Raw genomic sequence first — 21,410 nt, 5'->3', positions numbered from 1 at the left:
GTGCCGAATGTCAGGGACCACCAGAGCCAAATGTCAGGGACCACCAGAGCCATATGTCAGGGACCACCAGAGCCAAATGTCAGGGACCACCAGAGCCATATGTCAGGGACCACCAGAGCCAAATGTCAAGGACCACCAGAGCCAAATGTCAAGGACCACCAGAGCCAAATGTCAAGGACCACCAGAGCCAAATGTCAGGAACCACCACCAGTGCCGAATGTCAGGGACCACCAGTGCCGAATGTCAGGGACCACCAGTGTCGAAAGTCAGGGACCACTGGGGGCCGAATGTCAGGGACCACCAGAGCCAAATGTCAGGGACCAACATAGCCAAATGTCAGGGACCACCACCATTGCCAAATGTCAGGGACCACCACCATTGCCGAATGTCAGGGACCACCACCATTGCCGAATGTCAGGGACCACCACCATTGCCGAATGTCAGGGACCACCACCATTGCCGAATGTCAGGGACCACCACCATTGCCGAATGTCAGGGACCACGAGAGCCAAATGTCAGGGACCACGGTATGATAGGTTACAGCCTTATGAATGCAAACCAGTGTAACGTGTCAGTGTCCACCATTGCCTAATGTCAGGGACCACCAAAGACAATTGTCAGGGACCACCAGAGCCGAATGTCAGGGACCACCAGAGCCAAATGTCAGGGACCACCAGAGCCATCGGCATTCACTTCCAAACACTCGAAGAAAATAAACAAGTTCATCAGCTTTGTTTTTGTATTTTATTGAGGGATTAAAACTTGGATGGGGTTAAGGAATTCATGGGATGCCCAGAAAAGATCCTTGCATGGCTTGGGACAATTTAGATACTCTCCTCCTGCACAACACTTGCTGCAGACTATCTTTCCTTCTCGCTCCAGCACAGTTCTTCAGGCGCAGCTAGCACATGGTTAGACCTGACACTGGTCTCAGCCAGGCCTTAGCATAAGTGCCTTATTACAGGCAGGGACTGTGGGCCCCTATGGTGTAAAAAAAAATAAAGGTATGCTGCTAGCTGCCCTCTTTGGTGAACTACTGATCCCAGTCAGCCCTTTGCAGACCCTGACAGCCCTCCTGACTGCAGTGGCCTGACTTCAATGCCAGTAACATCACAGTCTCTCCTGCTGGCTCCACACCCATCTAAGACTGCACACTCCTAGTCTGCTTCAGCATGCCTCTCCCAGCTCTCCCGACTGTGCCTGCCACTCTCTGACCCCTGGCGGATCCCTCCTGCAGACTTGCCTGGCAGTATTCTCCACTGTCCTCTCCTGCTCCTTTTCAGAATACCCCTTGGGTTGTGTGGGGTTCCTGTACAGCTCTGAGCCCATGGCCCAAGGTCACCCCCCTCAGGCTGGGGGGCTTCCTCAAAGGCCCCAACAGGCTAACACTCCCTCTCCCGTTCTTCCACCCGAACAACTCCTAATCAGCTGAGCTTACCCTGGGTATTAAAGGAGGCATGTCCCCTGCCAATCCAGGTTAAGGATTGATCAGGGCTTCTTAGAACACCCCAGACAGCTCCATCCTTCTTCCCCACCTTCCTTCTAGAAGCCTTTAGAAGCAGAAGGGAGGTAACCAAAAGGTGAAGCTAACTGTGAGTCACCAGCCTACTCTAAGCCACTCCCAGCCCACAGATTAAACCAACAGGCCTAGCTTTACCTGCAACAGAGAAAAATCTACCTCTAGCACCTACCTAAGGTAGAGGGTGCTACATAAGTTATACCACTTTATCTGCACCGCTCTCTTCTCTACTGCCAACGTGCAGAATTTATAAAGCTTATCTGAGCTTTCAGGAAAAAGGGAATGGAGAGCTTTGACAGCTGATTGGAGGGAAGAGACATAGGAAATGAGGCTGTCAATCAGATGGAGATCCCTCCCCTGTCATAATTTTTCTCTTGGTGTCAGGAAAACTTGTCAGAAATAATTCATGCTGATAGCACAGGAATAAGGCAGCAGACAGAAATTACACTTAGTGCTCTGGATTGAGACAAGTACACATCATATTTCATGTCTGAGGTTTAAAACCACTTAAAGCGGAGATCCGGCCACCAACATTTTTTTTCCCCAGGCATCCACTCACACTGCATTAATAACACACATAAACTATATGGGCCAGATTCAGATAGACTTTACGTTGGTGTATTGATACGCCACGTAAAGTTCTAGGAAGCGCCGGCGTATCTTCTTTCTGTATTCAGAAAGCAAGATACGCCAGAATTTTACTAAGATACGGCCGGCGTAAGTCTCTTTCACCGTCGTATCTTAGTTGCATATTTACGCTGGCCGCTAGGTGGCGCTTCCGGAGATTTACGCCTAGAATATGCAAATTAGGTAGATACACCAATTCAGAAACGTACGTGCGCCTGGCTCATTTTTTTACGTCGTTTGCGTAAGGCTTTTTCCGGCATATAGTTACCCCTGCTCTATGAGGCGTACGCAATGTTAAGTATGGACGTCGGGCCAGCGTCAAATTTTTTACGGTTTACGTCGTTTGCGTAAGTCGTTCGCGAATAGGGTTTTGCCTAAGTTACGTTCACGTCGAAAGCATTGACTATTTGCGGCGTAATTTGGAGCATGCGCACTGGGATACTTTCACGGACGGCGCATGCGCCGTTCGTTAAAAACGTCAAAGACGTGGGGTCACGATTAGTTAGCATACAACACGCCCCCTACCAGCCAGTTTTGAATTAGGTGGGCTTACGCCGGCCTATATAAGCTACGCCGCCGTAACTTCGGGCGTAAATTGTTTCTGAATACGGGACTTGCCTGTCAAAGTTACGGCAGCGTAGCGTATAGGAGATACACTACGCCCGCCTAAAGGTATCTGAATCTGGCCCTATGTGTGTTTGCTAGTAGATAGTAATCATATATGTTTTTATTTTAGATAATCCTCTTCTGGCCGTTACCATGATGAGTGTGGGCATATGAAGCTCAATCCTTCCTGGATAACCAATCGAGAGGTGCATGCTGGGTAATCAGCATGCACCTCTCAATCTTGCGCATGCTCCGGCGGCCGTAACACTGATTGTTTAGCAAGTTGCCATAACACAGGCAGCGATGGAGGAAGGTCCCATCCCATTGTTATGGCAACATAGATAGATAGATCCGCCTTAAATCGCGTAATTTCCTCTTGGGAAATAATGCAATTTTTTCACACAGTCCTGCCCACTGAGTCCTGGGAAATGATGACTTACATTTCCCAGGAGCACAGGCGAGGGAGGAAGTGATGTGTGGCGCCACGGAGCCGAAAGTGGCAGATTAGGAGCCACCACGTAGCAACAGGGCACTTCTGGTAAGTTAAAAAAAATAATAATCAAAGACTGTGAAAATGTGAAAAAAGTTTTCAGGGTGGAACTCCACTTTAAGGACCAGCCGCCACAGTTATACCGCGGCAGGTTGGCTCCCCTGGGCAAATCGCCATAGCTGTACGTCGGCCGCTTTATGAACACTAGGGGGCACGCGCCCGTGGTGCGAGAACAGAGCCAATGCGGCGGCCGCAATGTCCGACAGGCACCATGATCGCTCCTGAGATTGGCAGACCGGAGATCTGTCAATGTAAATAGCCAGATCTCCATTCTGTCAGGAGAGAGGAGACAGATCAGCTGTTCATACTGATTATGAACAGCAATATGTCTCCTCCTCAAGGCAGTCCCATCCCCCCACAGTTAGAAATGCTCCCTAGGACACACATTTAACCCCTTGATTGCCCTCTAGTGTTAACCCCTTCCCTGCCAATGACATTTATACAGTAATCAGTGGCTATTTTTATCTCTGATCGCTGTATAAATGTCAATGGTCCCAAAAAGTGTCAAAAGTGTCCTATCTGTCTGCTGCAATATCGTAGTCCCACTAAAAATCGCAGATCCCCGCCATTACTAGTAAAAAAATAATAATAATAAAAATGCCATAAATATATTCCCTATTTTGTAGACACATAGGGCCTGATTTACTAAGCTATGTGCGCTGCGCTGGTTCATGCATTAATTAGTACTCCGGGTGGAGGCTTAATCAGGCGCATGAACCAGCGTAGCAGCCGGCGCATTGAAACTAATATGTAAAGCCGCGCCGAACTCCCTATAGAAGTCTATGGGAGAAATCAAAAGTGTTCATTTTAAAGGCTAATCTGCAAGTTTTGTCCTAAAAAGTGTTTGGGGACCTCAGTCCTGCCCCAGGGAACATGTATCAATGCTTTTTTTATTTTTTAAAACGGCCGTTTTTTCGGGAGCAGTGAAATTAATAATTCTTAAAGTGAAACAATAAAAGTGAAATATTCCTTTAAATTTCGTACCTAGGGGGGGTGTAATGTCAGCATGTGAAATAGCGCATTTTTCCCGCACTTAGAACTCCCCCTGCACAAAGTGACATTCTGAAGGAAAAAAGTCATTTAAAATTTCACACGCGGCTATAATGAATTGTCGGCTCTGACAATTCTAAAGGGATTCATTCATAAAACAAACAAAAAAATGTGTAGGGGTTCCCCCAAATTAAATTACCAGGCCCTTCAGGTCTGGAATGGATATTAAGGGGAACCCCGCCGTAAAAACCAAAAAAAAAAAGACGTGCGGTTCCCGGCAAATATCCATTCCAGACCCTTCAGGTCTGGTGTGGATTTTAAGGGGAACTCCACCCCAAATTGAAAAAAAAAATGGCGTGGAGTCCCCCTAAAAATCCACACCAGACCCTTATCCGAGCACGTTGACCTGGCCGGCCGCAGAAAAGAGGGGGGGACAGAGTGCGCCCCCCCCCCCTCTCCTGAACCGCACCAGGCCACATGCCCTCAACATGGGGAGGATGTCCCCATGTTGATGGGGACAAGGGTCTCATCCCCACAACCCTTGCCCGGTGGTTGTGGGGGTATGCGGGCGGGAGGTTTATCAGAATCTGGAAGACCCCTTTAACAAAGGGGACCCCCAGATCCTGACCCCCCCCCCTGTGTGAAATGGTAATGGGGTACATTGTACCTCTACCATTTCACCCCAAAAAAAATGTCAAAGTGATAAAAATGACAGTAGCCGGTTTTTGACAAATCTTTTAATAAAATCTTCTTTTCTTCTTTCCTTCGGGGTTCTTCCGCTGCTTCTTTCTTCTCGTCCACATCTTGCCCGACGTCTTCTTCTATCTTCTCCGTCCGTCCTTCCGCCTTCTGGTCCCGCATCTTGCCCGTTGTCTTCTCCGTCCGCCTCCTCGTCCGCATCTTGGGTCTTCTGCGGTCTTCTTCTCGGTCCGCCGCCTTCTCGTCCCCTGCGTTTGAATTGTAATTGGCCGCCGTTTTCCCGCTCCTGGGACCCGCCCCCCTCTGACGCCACAAGTAAACTCCTTAGAAGGTCATGTGCGTCAGAGGGGGGCGGGGTCGCAGAGCGTCACACAGCGGGGGAATTCAATTTCAATCGCGCCGCCCGGAGAAGAAGTTCACGCCGTGTCACACTCATGTGACCCCGCCCCCCTCTGACGCCACAAGTAAACTCCTTAGAAGGTCATGTGCGTCAGAGGGGGGCGGGGTCACATGAGTGTGACACGGCGGGAACTTCTTCTCCGGGCGGCGCGATTGAAATTGAATTCCCCCGCTGTGTGACGCTCTGCGACCCCCGCCCCCCTCTGACGCACATGACCTTCTAAGGAGTTTACTTGTGGCGTCAGAGGGGGGCGGGTCCCAGGAGCGGGAAAACGGCGGCCAATTACAATTCAAACGCAGGGGACGAGAAGGCGGCGGACCGAGAAGAAGACCGCAGAAGACCCAAGATGCGGACGAGGAGGCGGACGGAGAAGACAACGGGCAAGATGCGGGACCAGAAGGCGGAAGGACGGACGGAGAAGATAGAAGAAGACGTCGGGCAAGATGTGGACGAGAAGAAAGAAGCAGCGGAAGAACCCCGAAGGAAAGAAGAAAAGAAGATTTTATTAAAAGATTTGTCAAAAACCGGCTACTGTCATTTTTATCACTTTGACATTTTTTTTGGGGTGAAATGGTAGAGGTACAATGTACCCCATTACCATTTCACACAGGGGGGGGGTCAGGATCTGGGGGTCCCCTTTGTTAAAGGGGTCTTCCAGATTCTGATAAACCTCCCGCCCGCATACCCCCACAACCACCGGGCAAGGGTTGTGGGGATGAGGCCCTTGTCCCCATCAACATGGGGACATCCTCCCCATGTTGAGGGCATGTGGCCTGGTGCGGTTCAGGAGAGGGGGGGGGCCGCACTCTGTCCCCCCCTCTTTTCTGCGGCCGGCCAGGTCAACGTGCTCGGATAAGGGTCTGGTGTGGATTTTTAGGGGGACTCCACGCCATTTTTTTTTTCAATTTGGGGTGGAGTTCCCCTTAAAATCCACACCAGACCTGAAGGGTCTGGAATGGATATTTGCCGGGAACCGCACGTCTTTTTTTTTTGGGGTTTTTACGGCGGGGTTCCCCTTAATATCCATTCCAGACCTGAAGGGCCTGGTAATTAAATTTGGAGGGACCCCCTTTTTTTTTTTTTTTTTTTAATGAGCAATGACTCTATTCTTTATAGCCATGAGTACTTTAACCACTTGCCCACCGGGTTAATTCTGGCACTTCTCTCCTTCATGTGAAAATCACAATTTTTTGGCTAGAAAATTAATCAGAACCCCCAAACATTATATATTTTTTTTTAGCAGACATCCTAGGGAATAAAATGGCAGTCATTGCAATACTTTTTGTCACACCGTATTTGCGCAGCGGTCTTACAAGCGCACTTTTTTTGGATAAAAATCACTTTTTTGAATTAAAAAATAAGACAACAATACATTTTGCCCAATTTTTTTCTATATTGTGAAAGATAATGTTACGCCGAGTAAAATGATACCCAACATGTCACGCTTAAAAATTGCGCCCGCTCGTGGCATGGCGTCAAACTTTTACCCTTTAAAAAACTCGATAGGCGACGTTTAAAAAATTCTACAGGTTGCATTTTTTGAGTTGCAGAGTAGGTCTAGGGCTAGAATTATTGCTCTCACTCTAACGATCGCGGCGATACCTCACTTGTGTGGTTTGAATACTGTTTTCATATGCGGGCGCTACTCGCGTATGCGTTTGCTTCTGTGCGCGAGCTCGTCGCGACGGGGCGCTTTAAATTTTTTTTTTGGGGTTTTCTTATTTATTTTTATTTAGTTTTATAATGTTTTACACTGAAATAAAAAAATAAAAAAAAAATGATCAGTTTTCTTCCTATTACAAGGAATGTAAACATCCCTTGTAATAGGACTAGTGTGTGACAGGTCCTCTTTATGGAGAGAGGCGGGGTCAATAAGGCTGGAAAGCATGGTATTGCAAAAAAAAAAAAAAGATCTCATGCTTTCAGCTGCAATCATGTTCGTTCACCACAGTGGTGTAGTGTATAGCACTTTGACCTAGCAGCAAAAGAGTCGTTGGTTCGAATCCCGCCCGTGACAGCATCTGCATGGAGTTTGCATGTTCTCCCTGTGCCTGCGTGGGTTTCCTCCCACAATATAAAAACACGCTGTAAATCGGTTCCGGTCTAAATAAGCCCTAATATGCAGTAGTATATTAAGGTTTGGTTCTGCCCAAGGCCTGACTACATATCTGCACCTCCTAATAGAAAAATGACCCACCCCTTCCTGTCAAGGTCACACCCTGTTTTTGTATAACCCCGCCCAGTAATTTTCAGGGGACCCACACACTAGTTCTGGGGGGGCACTGGATTCCCTTAACCACTTCCATACCAGGCACTTACGCACCTTCCCGCCCAAGCCAATTTTCAGCTTTCAACACTGTCGCACTTTGAATGGCAATTGCGCGGTCATACAACACTGTACCCAAACAAAATTGGCGTCCTTTTTTCCCCACAAATAGAGCTTTCTTTTGTTGTTATTTGATCACCTCTGCGTTTTTTTTTTTTGCGCAACAACTAAAAAAAGACTGCAAATTTTGAAACAAAAAAACCTTTTTCTTTTTTTAGGTTAATTTTTTTGTAAATAAGTTTTTCTCTTTCAATTACGGGCACTGATATGGCGGCACTGATGGGCCCCGATGAGATGGCACTGATGGACATCGATGAGGTAGTACTGACGGCACAGATGAGGTGGCATTGATTGGCGGCGCTGCTATGCGGCACTGATGGGCACTCATAGGCGGCACTGATGGGCACTCATGGGCGGCACAGATGGGCGGCACTTATGGGTGGCACTGATGGATACTTATGGGCGGCACTTATGGGTGGCACTGATGGATACTTATGGGTGGCACAGGTGGGCACTGTGCATGGATGGGCACTGTGGGGTGGCACTGATTTTCCCAGTCAGTGCCCATTTGTGGGCACTGATTGGCATCTTTTTTCTTATTTTTTAATGCTTTTTGTTTTTTTGTTCTATATTTTTTTTGTTTTTGCACACCCTGGTGGTCCAGGGTGGGCATCCCTGGTAGTCCAGTGTGGTGATCCGAGGGGGGGCTGCGCTGATAAACAATCAGCGCGAACGCCCCCTGTCAGGAGAGCCGCCGATCGGCTCTCCTATACTCGCGTCTGTAAGACGCGAGTGAGGAAGAGCCATCGATGGCTCTTCCTGTTTACATCGTGATCAGCCGTGATTGGACACGGCTGATCACGTGGTAAAGAGTCTCCGTCTCCGTGAGAGACTCTTTACCGAGATCGGAGATGCAGGGTGTCAGACTGACACCCCGCATCACCGATCGCCGCGCTGCGTGCCCCCACAGGCGCGTGCGGCATGAAATCCTGCAGGACGTCCTGTCAGGATTGTGTAACCACTTCCCGGACGTAAATCGGCCATAGGCTGGGCGGGAAGTGGTTAATTTGCATAGTTTTTCTCTCACTTCCTGTTTGGCTATGGGGCAGGAAGTGAAGGCAAATCTCCCCAATTGGACACAGATAATACAAAATAAACTGACAGGGCCTATAACCCTCCCTCACTCTATCCAAAATGAAAGAAAATAAAACTTGTTGATTATAGTTCTTGTCAGGGGCGGACTGACCATTGAGTCACTCGGGCACTGCCCGAGGGCCCCATGCCACTAGGGGGCCCCATCCGGGTTGCCAGGCTCAGTAAAACCAGGGACAGTATGTAAAAATCTGTGTTTTTTTTAGATCTGTCCCTGATATGTCCGAAAATGACATGCTTTTAATGTGAATATCCCAAGATTTTAGCTGCCCGCCTCTGCACTACCTCCTGGCGTGGTGGTCATCTGTAAGCCCAGGGGCCCCATAATCTTCTATTGCCCAGGGGCCCCATGAGTTGTCAGTCCGCCCCTGGTTCTAGTTTAAGCACAAATTTCATAGAGTTTTATTGAGAGCCCTAAGAAAATATAACCATGCCAATAGGCCAGGATAGAGCGTTGCTAATATGTAGGAATGTGTGTGTTAGAGCACCCCACCCAATGTTAACTAAAAAATTATTAATTTGCAAATAAGTATTATCTGCTCATTTTTTTGGGGATGTCTGCACCCCTGATAGTGACAACATTTGTGAGGTGTCTTCACCCTTTCTAATTCATTCACTTCCTGTCACATAGCCAAACAGGAAGTGAGGGTAAAACCTTACTAATATATTTTCTTGGGGACACAGAGATCAATCTAAATAGTTTCCCATTATGTAAATTGCACTCTAGCATTTTGCTGTGTACACCCCAAATTATTAGGGATCTTGGACTTTGGGGTCCATTTACTAAAGGCAAATCCACTCCTACAAGTGCAAAGCAAGGAAGAAAACAAAACAACTTTGCTTCTACAGGATTGGATGTTAAAACCATCAGTGCTTCCTCTCTGATTTTCAGCAACTATGCTTGTACTGCAGAGTGGCTTTGCCTTTACTAAACCCCAAACTAAATAATCATTTGGGGCAGGGATCCTCAAACTACGGCCCTCCAGCTGTTGTAGAACTACACATCCCATGAGGCCTTGTAATGCACTGACATTCACAGACATGACTAGGCATGATGGGAATTGTAGTTCCTGAACAACTGGAGGGCCGTAGTTTGAAGACCCATGATTTGGGGTGTACACAGCAGTGCTGGAGTGCAATTTGCTTAATGGGGACACTAGTTAGATTGACCGGTGTCCCCAAGAAATGACACTGGTAGGGTTTTAACCTCACTTCCTGTTCAGCTGTGTGACAGGAAGTGAAGCCAATTTTAAGAAAAGGGACACAAAGCTCAACACAAAAATAAAAAAACACAAAGCAGGGGTTCTAACACTCACTTGGCTTCCCTCAAACACCCACAATTTGAATAGGATTGCCTTGCGCTAGATTTAAGCACAGTGCTGTAAATCAGCACGTCAAGCCTGTCCACCAATAGCAAACCCCCCCCCCCACAGGCCATGTTTGCAGGTTTTCCTTCATCTTGCACATGTGCTTTAAAATAGTCTGGACAGCAATTCTTGATAAGAGAAATCCCCAAAACATGTCCTGTCGGGGGTACTTGAGGGCTGAGGACCACTGCAGAATAAATAAAATACTTACCAGTTTTTGTCTTTAAAGTCAGGGAGAATAAACATGGCAAACATTTCATGATTACACACCAGGAAAGAAGCTTAGACAAAAATCACACATAATTTGTTAGGCCCTAACCTAGTTCAGCTGCAGCTGTCAACATATGTAGCATGAAAAAGTAACAAAAGACAAACTTAACAATTTTAAAGTAATTTTTATTGGTCAACAAAACAAGGAAAGCAAAAAAAGACAAACAAACAAAAATACATTTCAAAATTCTAATTAACCATAGCTTTACACATTTTTCAGAAAATAAGGCCACATAGACAAATACATCAAAGTGAACATCATTTAAAAATAAACCAAAACCATTGGCAAAATAAAACAAAACCCATGCAACAAACCACATTTGTGTTTAGCAACAGCATTTCTGCCAGCCTGCCCCTTCTGAGGGCAGCTGAGGACTGATCGATCCAAGCTTTTTATAACAGTGCTAGTAATGAAGCAATTGAAATCACATGACCAAATTGCAGTCTCTAGTTTGGGTGAGCTTGTAATTGGGCACACCTGCAATTAACCCAAACCACGCTCTATGAGCATCCAATGAGTGTTTTTCACCTTTTAAAAAGAAAGGATATTTTTTTTCTAAGTGTTTGAGCATGCTCAGTTCATCACACATGTAGGAACCAAGCTGCAATGGAATGAGAGCTTTTTTTTTTTGGGTTTCCCCTGATCTGATGCTTTCCAGCCTGAAGGGGAGGTGTTAAAGACAGAAGTAAACACGCACATTTAATAATCTATTTGTGTGAAAAAAAAGGTTGCCAATTTTGTTTGGGAGCCACGTCGCACGACTGCGCAATTGTCAGTTAAAGCGACGCCGCGCCGAATCACAAAAACTTGCCCGGTCATTGACCAGAAATATGGTCCGGGCTCAAGTGGTTAAAAATTAACAAAACACAAAAGTGAGCCCAATTTTTGGGGATAATGTGAAAGATGATGTTACACTGAGTAAATAGATACCTTACATGTCACGCTTTACTATTGGAAACACTCCTGCAATGGGGCCAAAATGAATTCCGTGAATATCCCCATAGGTGACCTTTTTCTTTTTTTTCCAGGTTACCAGTTTATAGTTACAAAGAAGGTCTAGTGGTAAAAGTATTGCTCTCGCTCTAACGCACGCGTCAATACCTCACATGTGTGGTTTGAACGATGTTTATATATGTGGGCGGGACTTGCGTAAGTCCCGCCCACATATGTAAAAATTATTTTTACTTTTTGCTATAATAAATATCCCCAAAAATATATATTCAAAAAAATAAAAAAACCCTCAGTTTAGGCCGATACGTATTCTACATCTTTTTGGTTCCAAAAAATCGCAAATAGCGTTTAGTGTTTGGTTTTTGCAAAAGTTATAGCGTCTACAAATTTTTTTTTGTTGTTGTTTTAACTAGTTATTGGGGCGATCAGCGATTTTTATCGGTACTGCGACATTATGGCGGACACATCGAACAGTTTTTTGGAACCATTGGCATTTTTCTAGCGATCAGTGCTGTAAAAAATGCATTGCTTACTCAAAAAATGCCACTGGCAGGGAAGGGGTTAACACTAGGTGCGAGGGAGGGGTTAAATATGTTCCCTGGGTGTGTTCTAACTGTAGGGGGGGGGGGACTGACATGTGTAAATGACAGATCGCTGTTCATGAAGGGGAACTCCAGACCCCCGGAAAAAAAATAAGGTGGGTTCCCTCCAGGTGCATACCAGGCTCTTAGGCTTGGTCTGGAACATAAGGGGTTAAACCCGCGCAAAAAAAATAGCGTGGGGTCCCCCCCAAGATCCAAACCAAGTCATTATCCCAGGCACGCAGTCTGGTCAGACAGGAATGGGGGTGGGGACGAGCGAGCGCCCCCCTCCCTCCTGAGCCATACCAGACCACATGCCCTCAACATGGGGGAGTGTGTGCTGTGGGGGAGGGGGGCACTGCCCCCCCAACCCAAAGCACTCTTGTCCCCATGTCGATAGGGACAAGAGCCTCTTCCCGACAACCCTGGCCGTTGGTTGTCGGGGTATGCGGGCGGAGGGCTTATCAGAATCTGAGAGACCCCTTTAATAAAGGGGTCCCCAGATTCCGGCCCCCCACCCTATGTGAATGAGTATGGGGGTACATTGTACCCCTACCCATTCACCTGGGGAAAAAAATGGAAAAAAATAATACACCACACATGAATAAATTAATTTATTAGTCAGCCGGGGGTCTTCTGCCGGGGCCCCCCACCACCACCCCATTAGGCCCCGGGCTTCGCCATCTTCTGCCGGAACCCCCTTCACCAGTGAGGCTCCTGCCTTTGGGGGAGGGTCCCGGGCTACTACGACGGTTTCTGCGGGGGGGGGGTGCACTGGCACCCCACCCCCGTCTTCAGCGACGTAATTCACCGGGACCCCCTTCACCAGGGAGGCTCCTGCCTTTGGGGGAGGGTCCCGGGCTTCCACGACGGTTTCTGCGGGGGGGGTGCACTGGCACCCCACCCCCGTCTTCAGCGACGTAATTCACCGGGACCCCCTTCACCAGGGAGGCTCCTGCCTTTGGGGGAGGGTCCCGGGCTTCCACGACGGTTTCTGCGGGGGGGGGTGCACTGGCACCCCACCCCCGTCTTCAGCGACGTAATTCACCGGGACCCCCTTCACCAGGGAGGCTCCTGCCTTTGGGGGAGGGTCCCGGGCTCCCACGACGGTTTCTGCGGGGGGGGGTGCACTGGCACCCCACCCCCGTCTTCAGCGACGTAATTCACCGGGACCCCCTTCACCAGGGAGGCTCCTGCCTTTGGGGGAGGGTCCCGGGCTTCCACGACGGTTTCTGCGGGGGGGGTGCACTGGCACCCCACCCCCGTCTTCAGCGACGTAATTCACCGGGACCCCCTTCACCAGGGAGGCTCCTGCCTTTGGGGGAGGGTCCCGGGCTTCCACGACGGTTTCTGCGGGGGGGGGTGCACTGGCACCCCACCCCCGTCTTCAGCGACGTAATTCACCGGGACCCCCTTCACCAGGGAGGCTCCTGCCTTTGGGGGAGGGTCCCGGGCTTCCACGACGGTTTCTGCGGGGGGGGGTGCACTGGCACCCCACCCCCGTCTTCAGCGACGTAATTCACCGGGACCCCCTTCACCAGGGAGGCTCCTGCCTTTGGGGGAGGGTCCCGGGCTTGTACGGTGTCTTCCGCCGGAGGGCGCCACTCTCCGGGCTTCTGCGATGCCTTCCGCTTCTGCCTGTCTCCTCCGCGGAGCACAGGGCTTGTCTCCGCTGTCTTCTCCCTTCTCTTCCATTCGATGTTGACACGACGAGGTCCGGCGCTGGAATGCCGTCTGAGCAGTGGGCATGGACTTATATAGGGCAATGCCACCATGTGACCTCAACCCATGTGACATCACATTCCCATCATGCCCAGGGAATGTGATGTCACATGGGTTGAGGTCACATGGTGGCATTGCCCTATATAAGTCCATGCCCGCCGCTGACACGGCATGTCAGCGCGGAACCTCGTCGTGTCAACATCCAATGGAAGAGAAGGGAGAGGACAGCGCAGACAAGCCCTGTGCTCCCGGAGGAGACAGGCAGAAGAAGGAAGAGAGAAGAAAGAAGACGGAAGAAAGCCCTGGCTCCGCGGGGGAGCCAGGCAGAAGAGGGAGCAGAGAAAAGACCTGGGAGTTGGCGCACCCCCGGCAGAAGACCAGGAAGACCGGAACCCTGGCGGAAGGCACCGGAAAGACCGGGGGATAGGCGCCATCCCCCGGCAGAAGACCCCGAAGTCCGGATGCCCCTCCCTAATGAAAAAGAGCTTAAATGGGGTGGGGGCATCCGGCGGAAGGCTCCGGAGAGGACCGAGGGATGGCGCCCTCCCCCGGCAGAAATCACCGAAGCCCAGGGTCCCGGCAGAAGATCGGGAGAGAAGAAACCCCCCCTTCTAAGAGAGCTAAAGAAGAAAGGGGGGGCTCCGGAGCTGATTAATAAAATATTTTATTGTGTGTGGTGTGTTTTTTTTACTTTACATTTCCCCCATGTGAATGGGTAGAGGTACGATGTACCCCATACTCATTCACATAGGGTGGGGGTCCGGCATCTGGGGGCCCCCTTATTAAAGGGAGCTCGCAGATTCCGATTAGCCCCGCCCGCATACCCCGACAACCAATGGCAAGGGTTGTCGGGAAGAGGCTCTTGTCCCTATCGACATGGGGGCAAGAGTGCTGTGGGGTGGGGGGGCAGTGCCCCCCTCCCCCACAGCACACACTCCCCCATGTTGAGGGCATGCGGTCTGGTACGGCTCAGGAGGGGGGGGGGCGCTCGCTCGTCCCCGCCCCCATTCCTGTCCGGGCCAGACTGCATGCTTGGGATGAGGGCTTGGTTTGGATCTGGGGGGGACCCCCGCGCCGAATCGGCGCGGGTTTAACCCCTCACGTTCCGGACCAAGCCTAAGAGCCTAATGTAGCCCTGGAGGGGGACCCGCGCCGATTTCAAGTTTGAAATTTGGCGCGGAGTTCCCCTTCAGGGCTGAAAACAGCTCGGAGATTCCCGTGCGCCGCGTCACGCAGCGCATTCACGGGTACGCCGCTTGGTATTTACCAAGATTTTCACGGCGTACTGACGAGGCGCACGGGAATCCCTGACTTTTCTCTCTGCGCATGCCCAGTATGCAAATGAACCTCCCGAGGTTCAGGCGCACTGTGCAAGCGTACGGGGATCTGTTTTCAAAAAACACTTTCCCTTTCAATTCGGCCCGCCAAACACTTCAAAACACATGTCACTTCACTTCCCCTGCATCCCCCCACCTCCCCCCCTAATAAACTCCCGCCCAAACCCCCGCAATTTACAGTTTAATGTGCCGTGCGCCAGGTCTGTACTGGTGCACAATGCACCCTCTCCTGGGCGCACGGAGCACATTAGTAACTAGGGAAATACACTGCACTAGCAGCGTATTTCTTTAGTAAATGGCAAAACGGCTGCTACTCCTGCTTTTACTCCATGAGTCATGGAGTAAAGGCTTGGTAAATCAGCCCCATAGGCCCGGATTCACAGACAGCGCCGCACATTTATGCCGCCGTAGCGTATCTCCTGTACGCTACGCCAACGCAGTGCAGAGAGGCAAGCATTGAATTCACAAAGCCAATGCTCTCAAAACTGCGCTGGGTTTGGAAGGCGTAAGTCGGCGTAAGTGGAAGTGGGCGTGAGCCATGCAAATGAGGCGTGACCCCATGCAAATGATGGTTTGAGAGCCAGACAAGTACGTTGAATGAACTGCGCATGCGTCGTGTCGTGGACGCATCCCCGTGCGCATGCTCATAACCACGTCGGAACAACTACCTAAGATACGCCGGATCACTGCCTACGCCATGAACGTAATTTACGCCCATCCAGACACACGTCCAACGTAAACTACGTAAAAACCGCCGGCTTCTGTTCCCTGATGCAGACCTTTACATGTCTGCTGCTGAGTTACACCTCCTTTATGGGGCTTAACTTTACGCCGGACGTACAACTTACGCGCACCTCTCGTAGCCTGCGCCGGGCAGGCGCAGATTCGTCAATCGCCGTATTTTCCTCATTTGCATATTTGAATGGCTAATCAATGGCAGCGCCACCATGCGGCCAGCGTAAATGTGCGCCCACCCTACGCCAGCGTAGGCAAGTTACGTCGGCGGGATGGAGCCTGTTTTTAGGCGTATCTTAGTTTGTGGGTACGGCGCACAGATACGACGGCGCATATTTGCACTTACGCAGCGTATCTAGAGATACGTCGGCGCAAGTGCTTTGTGAATCCGGGCCTATAACTTTTGCGCAAACCAATCAATATACGTTTATTGCAAAAAAAAATTCTATACAAAATACGTAGAGAAAAACATATTGAACAAAACTGAGGAAGAAATTTTTTTTTTTTTTGGGGGGGGATATTTATAATAGCAAAAAGTAAAAAATATTGTGTTTTCTTTTTTCAAAATTGTCGCTCTATTTTTGCTTATAGCGCACAAATAAAAACCGCAAAGGTGATCAAATACCACCAAAAGAAAGCTCTATTTGTGGGGAAAAAAGGACATCAATTTTGTTTGGGTACAGTGTCACACAACCACGCAATTGTCAGTTAAAGCGTCGCAGTGGCGTATCGCAAAAAATGGCTTAGTCATTAAGGGGGCAAATCCTTCCAGCCCTTAAGTGGTTAACCACTTGAGACCCGCGTTATTGACAAAAGACATCAACAGCGCGGCTCTCAAGTGCCAAGTGGACGTCTTTGGACGTCTTTTAAAGTGCATTACCCGCGCGCGCCTCTGGGGGGCGCGCAGCGGGTAAACACTGTCCCGGCGCATAGCTGAAGAGCCGATGCGTGTACCTGGCGGCACAGTTAGAACACACCCAGGATACACATTTAACCCCTTCCTTACCCCCTAGTGTTAACCCCTTCCCTGCCAGTCACATTTATACAGTAATTAGTGCATTTTTATAGCACTGATCACTGTATAAATGTGAATGGTCCCAAATTTGTGTCAAAAGTGTCCGATATGTCTGCCGCAATATCGCAGTCCCAATAAAAATTGCAGATCGCCGCCATTACTAGTAAAAAAAATAATAATAAAAAAAAATCATAATTCTGTTCCCCATTTTGTAGGCGCTATAACTTTTGCGCAAACCAGTCGCTTATTGCGGTTTTTTTTTACAAAAATACGTCGAAAAATACGTATCGGCCTTAACTGAGAAAAAAAAATTGGGATATTTATTATAGCAACAAGTAAAAAATATATATATATTTTTTAAATTGTCGCTCTTTTTTTGTTTATAGCGCAAAAAATAAAAACCGCAGAGGTGATCAAATACCACCAAAATAAAGCTCTATTTGTGGGGAAAAAAGGACGTCAATTTTGTTTGGGAGCCACGTCGCACGACCGCGCAAATGTCAGTTAAAGCGACGCAGTGCCGGCAGCTGAAATTTCGCCTGGGCACGAAGGGGGTTTATGTGCCCAGTAAGCAAGTGGTTAAAGTTATGCCTTATATTAAATTTGAATAAACATATGAGCCTGCATGAGCAGTTTAGTAAACTCTTCCACATTATTTAAAATGGCATTCACCCAGTGGATACTCAAAAAGGTACATCTCTCTGTCATAATTTCTGACTTGCTCTTATGTAGCTGGAAGTTATGGTTGTTCCATAGATTCGACTGTCCCAGATTTGCCAGGACAGTCTGCATCTAAGGCCCCGTACACACGGTCGGACCAAACCGATGAGACTGGCCCGTCGGACCGTTTTCATCGGTTCACCTCTGAAGTGGCCGTACGGCCTGATGTGTACACACCATCAGTCCAAAATCCGATCGGGTCAGAACGCGGTGACGTCAAACACACGACGTGCTGAATAAAACGAAGTTCAATGCTTCCAAGCGTGCGTCGACTTGATTCTGAGCATGCGCGGGTTTTGAACCGATGCTTTTCTGTACTAACCATCGGTTTGGTCCGATGGGGCAGCGGTCCATCGGTTCGGTTTTGAAGCATGTTTAGAAATTTTGGACCGAAGGAAACCAGACAGATAGCCTATACACACGGTCGGTTTGGTCCGATGAAAATGAACTTCGGTTCATTCTCATCAGACCAAACCGACCGTGTGTACGGGGCCTTAGACCTCTGTCCCAATGATGTGGTGTCCTGGACGATGTTCAGGGATCACAGTGTTACTCCAATTAAAATTAATGCACATGAGTATTCATTACAGTGATAAGGGGCTGTCAGTGGCAGGCCACTGTGGTAAGTGGGTGGGGTCTGGGCAGGATAACCAAGTCATTGGGAGGGCCTGAGATAGATTGTGGGAGGGTTTAACTGTGTCGGGAGTGAAATGATGGCTAGGTATGGTATTCCTGCCCACCTTTAGGTGTTCCACCACTGTCAGTTGCTATCTCCATGATATTAAATAACCAAAACGTCTAACAAGGAGAGTGGGACCACCTCATAATTGCTACAGCATGTGTGTGGACCCAGGAACTGGGGAGATGAGATCTCACCAATTGCATGGATGCCAACTGTCCAGGATTTGCTGATGCTAAGACAGCTCTGTATCATGCTCCTCCATCCCGCCAAGCCAAGGTGTTATCCCAGGCTGTGTCCGGGAATCTCCCTGTAAGCAGGGCTCAAGAGCCTACACCATTGTCACCTCACAGGAACAGACATTGCCTTTCCCTAGGAGCTCCATGGACAATCAACATCAGTAAAATTCTTATCCCCAGCCACTTGCTAGGGATTTCGATTTTTATGTCCATCTACCAATGTATGAAGGCCCTTCTCCACTGACTACCAATGTAACCGGGCCATTTACATTGGCCATCACTTTTATTAGTGGGTCTTGTCTTTTTCCAATGGACAGCAATGCACAGGGTACTTTATTTTTGGGGCTATCTACTGACAATTGGTGTAAAAAAAGAGGAAAAACCTGCAGAGGGGCATCGTACACTGCAAAGAAATGGAAGTAAAAGGTATATATACCTGTTATTAGGTGTAAACTGATTACAGAGATTTCACTAGGGAAGAGGAGTACAAAGAAGGGGGGGGGCATCAAAATGGGAGTCTGTGATTTGTGCAGACTTCCGTGTATGAGTGTATGTAATTACGTCACAAATCATCATACAGCTATATAAAATTAATAGGCACAAAAGTTTAACATAAAAATAAAGATGCCGTTATTTTTAACTGACATGTTTAAAAGAAAGAGGCTTATCCTGATGTTAAAGCTATGTGAATAGAACCTAATTTGTTACATTATCATTAGTATAAGACAGGGGTCTCCAAACTGTGGCCCGAGGGCCGGATGTGGCCCTTTGCTAGCCTTTATCCGGCCCTTGGGCACTATTCCTCCCACTGACACCAACAATGGGGCCCTATTTCTTCCACTGATACCAATGATTGGATACTATTCCTACTACTAAGAAGGACACTACTCATCCTATTGACCACCAACCCTGAGGCCATATTTATTCTTACCGATGCTGGGCCCCGGACATTTCTACCCCCGCTAGCCACAATCCGGCCCTCCTAAAGCCTGAAGGACAATAAACTTGCCCTTTATTAGAAAAGTTGGGATTCCCCTGGTATAAGATAATCAAATCATTTTATATCTATGTAAAAAAGGAAACAGTAGGTATCTAACAGCATTACTTTTTTTTTTTACAAGGGAATAGACAATCATTTGCATTAGAAGGCACATCCTGTTCTCTGTGGATGCTTTATAACCCCAAATCCAATTCTACATCACTTACATAGAGAATACACCCCACCATGTCTCTTACCATCCTCTTCCTCACACTGATTTTATCTTGTTCTGGTAAGATAAAATGATCTATATGGGTATATTACACAAGGGCATTCTCCATCTTCTCTTTCTATAACATTGTTCTGTTCATATTTCAGGTTCTGTGGCTCAGTTTACTGTCACTCAGAATGCTGCCATGTCTGGGTCTCCTGGTGAAAGTGCCCGTTTGACCTGTAGTCGGAGTGGAGGATCAGTAACTGGGGATAACTACCCCTCGTGGTACCTACAGACCCCTGGAAGTGTCCCCAAACTGATAGTTTATAGTAGCAGTAGCAGCAACCAGAATAACAGACCATCTGGAATATCAGATCGGTTCTCAGCCCAAATATCAGGAGGATCGGCCGTTCTGTCTATCAGTAGATTGCAGACGGAGGATGAAGGAGTTTTTCACTGTGCTCTTTTTACTGTGGTCTCTGGTGCTAGCATGTTCACAGTGATATATAGAAGTAGTGACATGTGACATAAACACAATGTGCAATGTTTATAGAGAACACCAGAGGCATCAGTGTACTTTATATTCTCAGTTAATGACAAAGTGACATTATTTAAACTTATGCTATATATTAAATTGGAAAAAACATATGTGCCTGCCTAAACAGTTCAGTTTTTTATTCTTCCTCAATATTTAAAATACCAGCCGACCCAATGGATACTGAAAAAGGGAGATCTCTTATCTAGCTGGGAGATTTGGCTGTTCCATAGATGCAGCTGTCTCAAATTTTGCAAGACAGTCCTGCATCTTAGACCTCTGTCCCAATGATGCTGTGTCCAGGGACCACAGTGTCACTCTCATTACTGCATGTGAAGAGTAACTCAGTTATGCAGTCATTACAGTTATCAGGAGCTGTGAGTGGGCAGTCCTGTATAACAAATGTGGGGTGTGGCCTAACAATGGCGGAGTGAGGAAACACATGCTGAGCTGAGCTGCACCTTACCTCACTAAACATATGTGTAGCCTGGAAAGCTTGAAGCCCTGAAAAACTTCTATGCTATACTATGCTATACTTCTACGCTATACTGCTATACTGCTATACTGATCTGATCTGATCGTTTGAACATTTATTGCATTTCTTTCAAGCATCCATGTCTTTTCTGATCGTTTGAACATTTATTGCATTTCTTACAAGCAGTTAAGCAACGATCTGTTGAAATTACTTATTTTTTTGAAAAACGGGCAAAAGCAAAAGCAGCTGGGAGCTTTAGAATTTTGGAGCCTGAGAAGCCGAGTCCGAGAAACCTACCTGAAGCCTGAATCCTGCCTGACTATAATCCCGGATCCCGGACAGAACAGCACCCCGGTCACCTGGAGCCGTTCAAAGCCTCTGTGTGGGTGAGTGGAGCCGAGTGGTGTGAGAAGGTGGAGACTGCTGAGCGCGCGGTGCGAGAAGGTGGAGGAGAGACTCAGAGCAGGGAGCTTGAACGGGGGAGCTGATATAGCCGACACATACCGACATATACCGCCGCACTGCCACGCCGCGAGGAGGGGGAGAAGTCGGCGGTGAGCGAGAGGCGGAAGGAGGAACGGACCCCCCGTAGATCATTGCAGTAACTGCAGCCGGGAATACTGGGCGGCACAAGTGATCCGGAGGCGCCGAAGAGAGACGGGTGAAGTGTGTGAGTAAGGAGCTGCTGCTGCTGCGGTAAAAAAAAAAAAAAAAAAAAGAT

The 21,410-nt window shown here is 48.3% G+C and overlaps 2 gene segments (V, D, J or C); both read left to right on the top strand.

Annotated features, from left to right (window-relative positions):
• The window catches only part of LOC120936501, a 339,157-nt gene that overhangs the window by 167,976 nt on the left and 149,771 nt on the right, over nucleotides 1–21,410 (top strand).
• The window catches only part of LOC120936375, a 167,481-nt gene that overhangs the window by 1,506 nt on the left and 144,565 nt on the right, over nucleotides 1–21,410 (top strand). The window contains 1 exon segment of the V gene segment in view: nucleotides 20,106–20,171. Coding sequence covers nucleotides 20,106–20,171 — 66 coding nt within the window.

Source organism: Rana temporaria, chromosome 1, assembly GCF_905171775.1.
Source record: "Rana temporaria chromosome 1, aRanTem1.1, whole genome shotgun sequence".
In the NCBI taxonomy this organism is placed as follows: domain Eukaryota; kingdom Metazoa; phylum Chordata; class Amphibia; order Anura; family Ranidae; genus Rana; species Rana temporaria.
The sequence above is the reverse complement of the archived record's forward strand: the minus strand, read 5'-3'. Positions and strand labels throughout refer to the sequence as shown.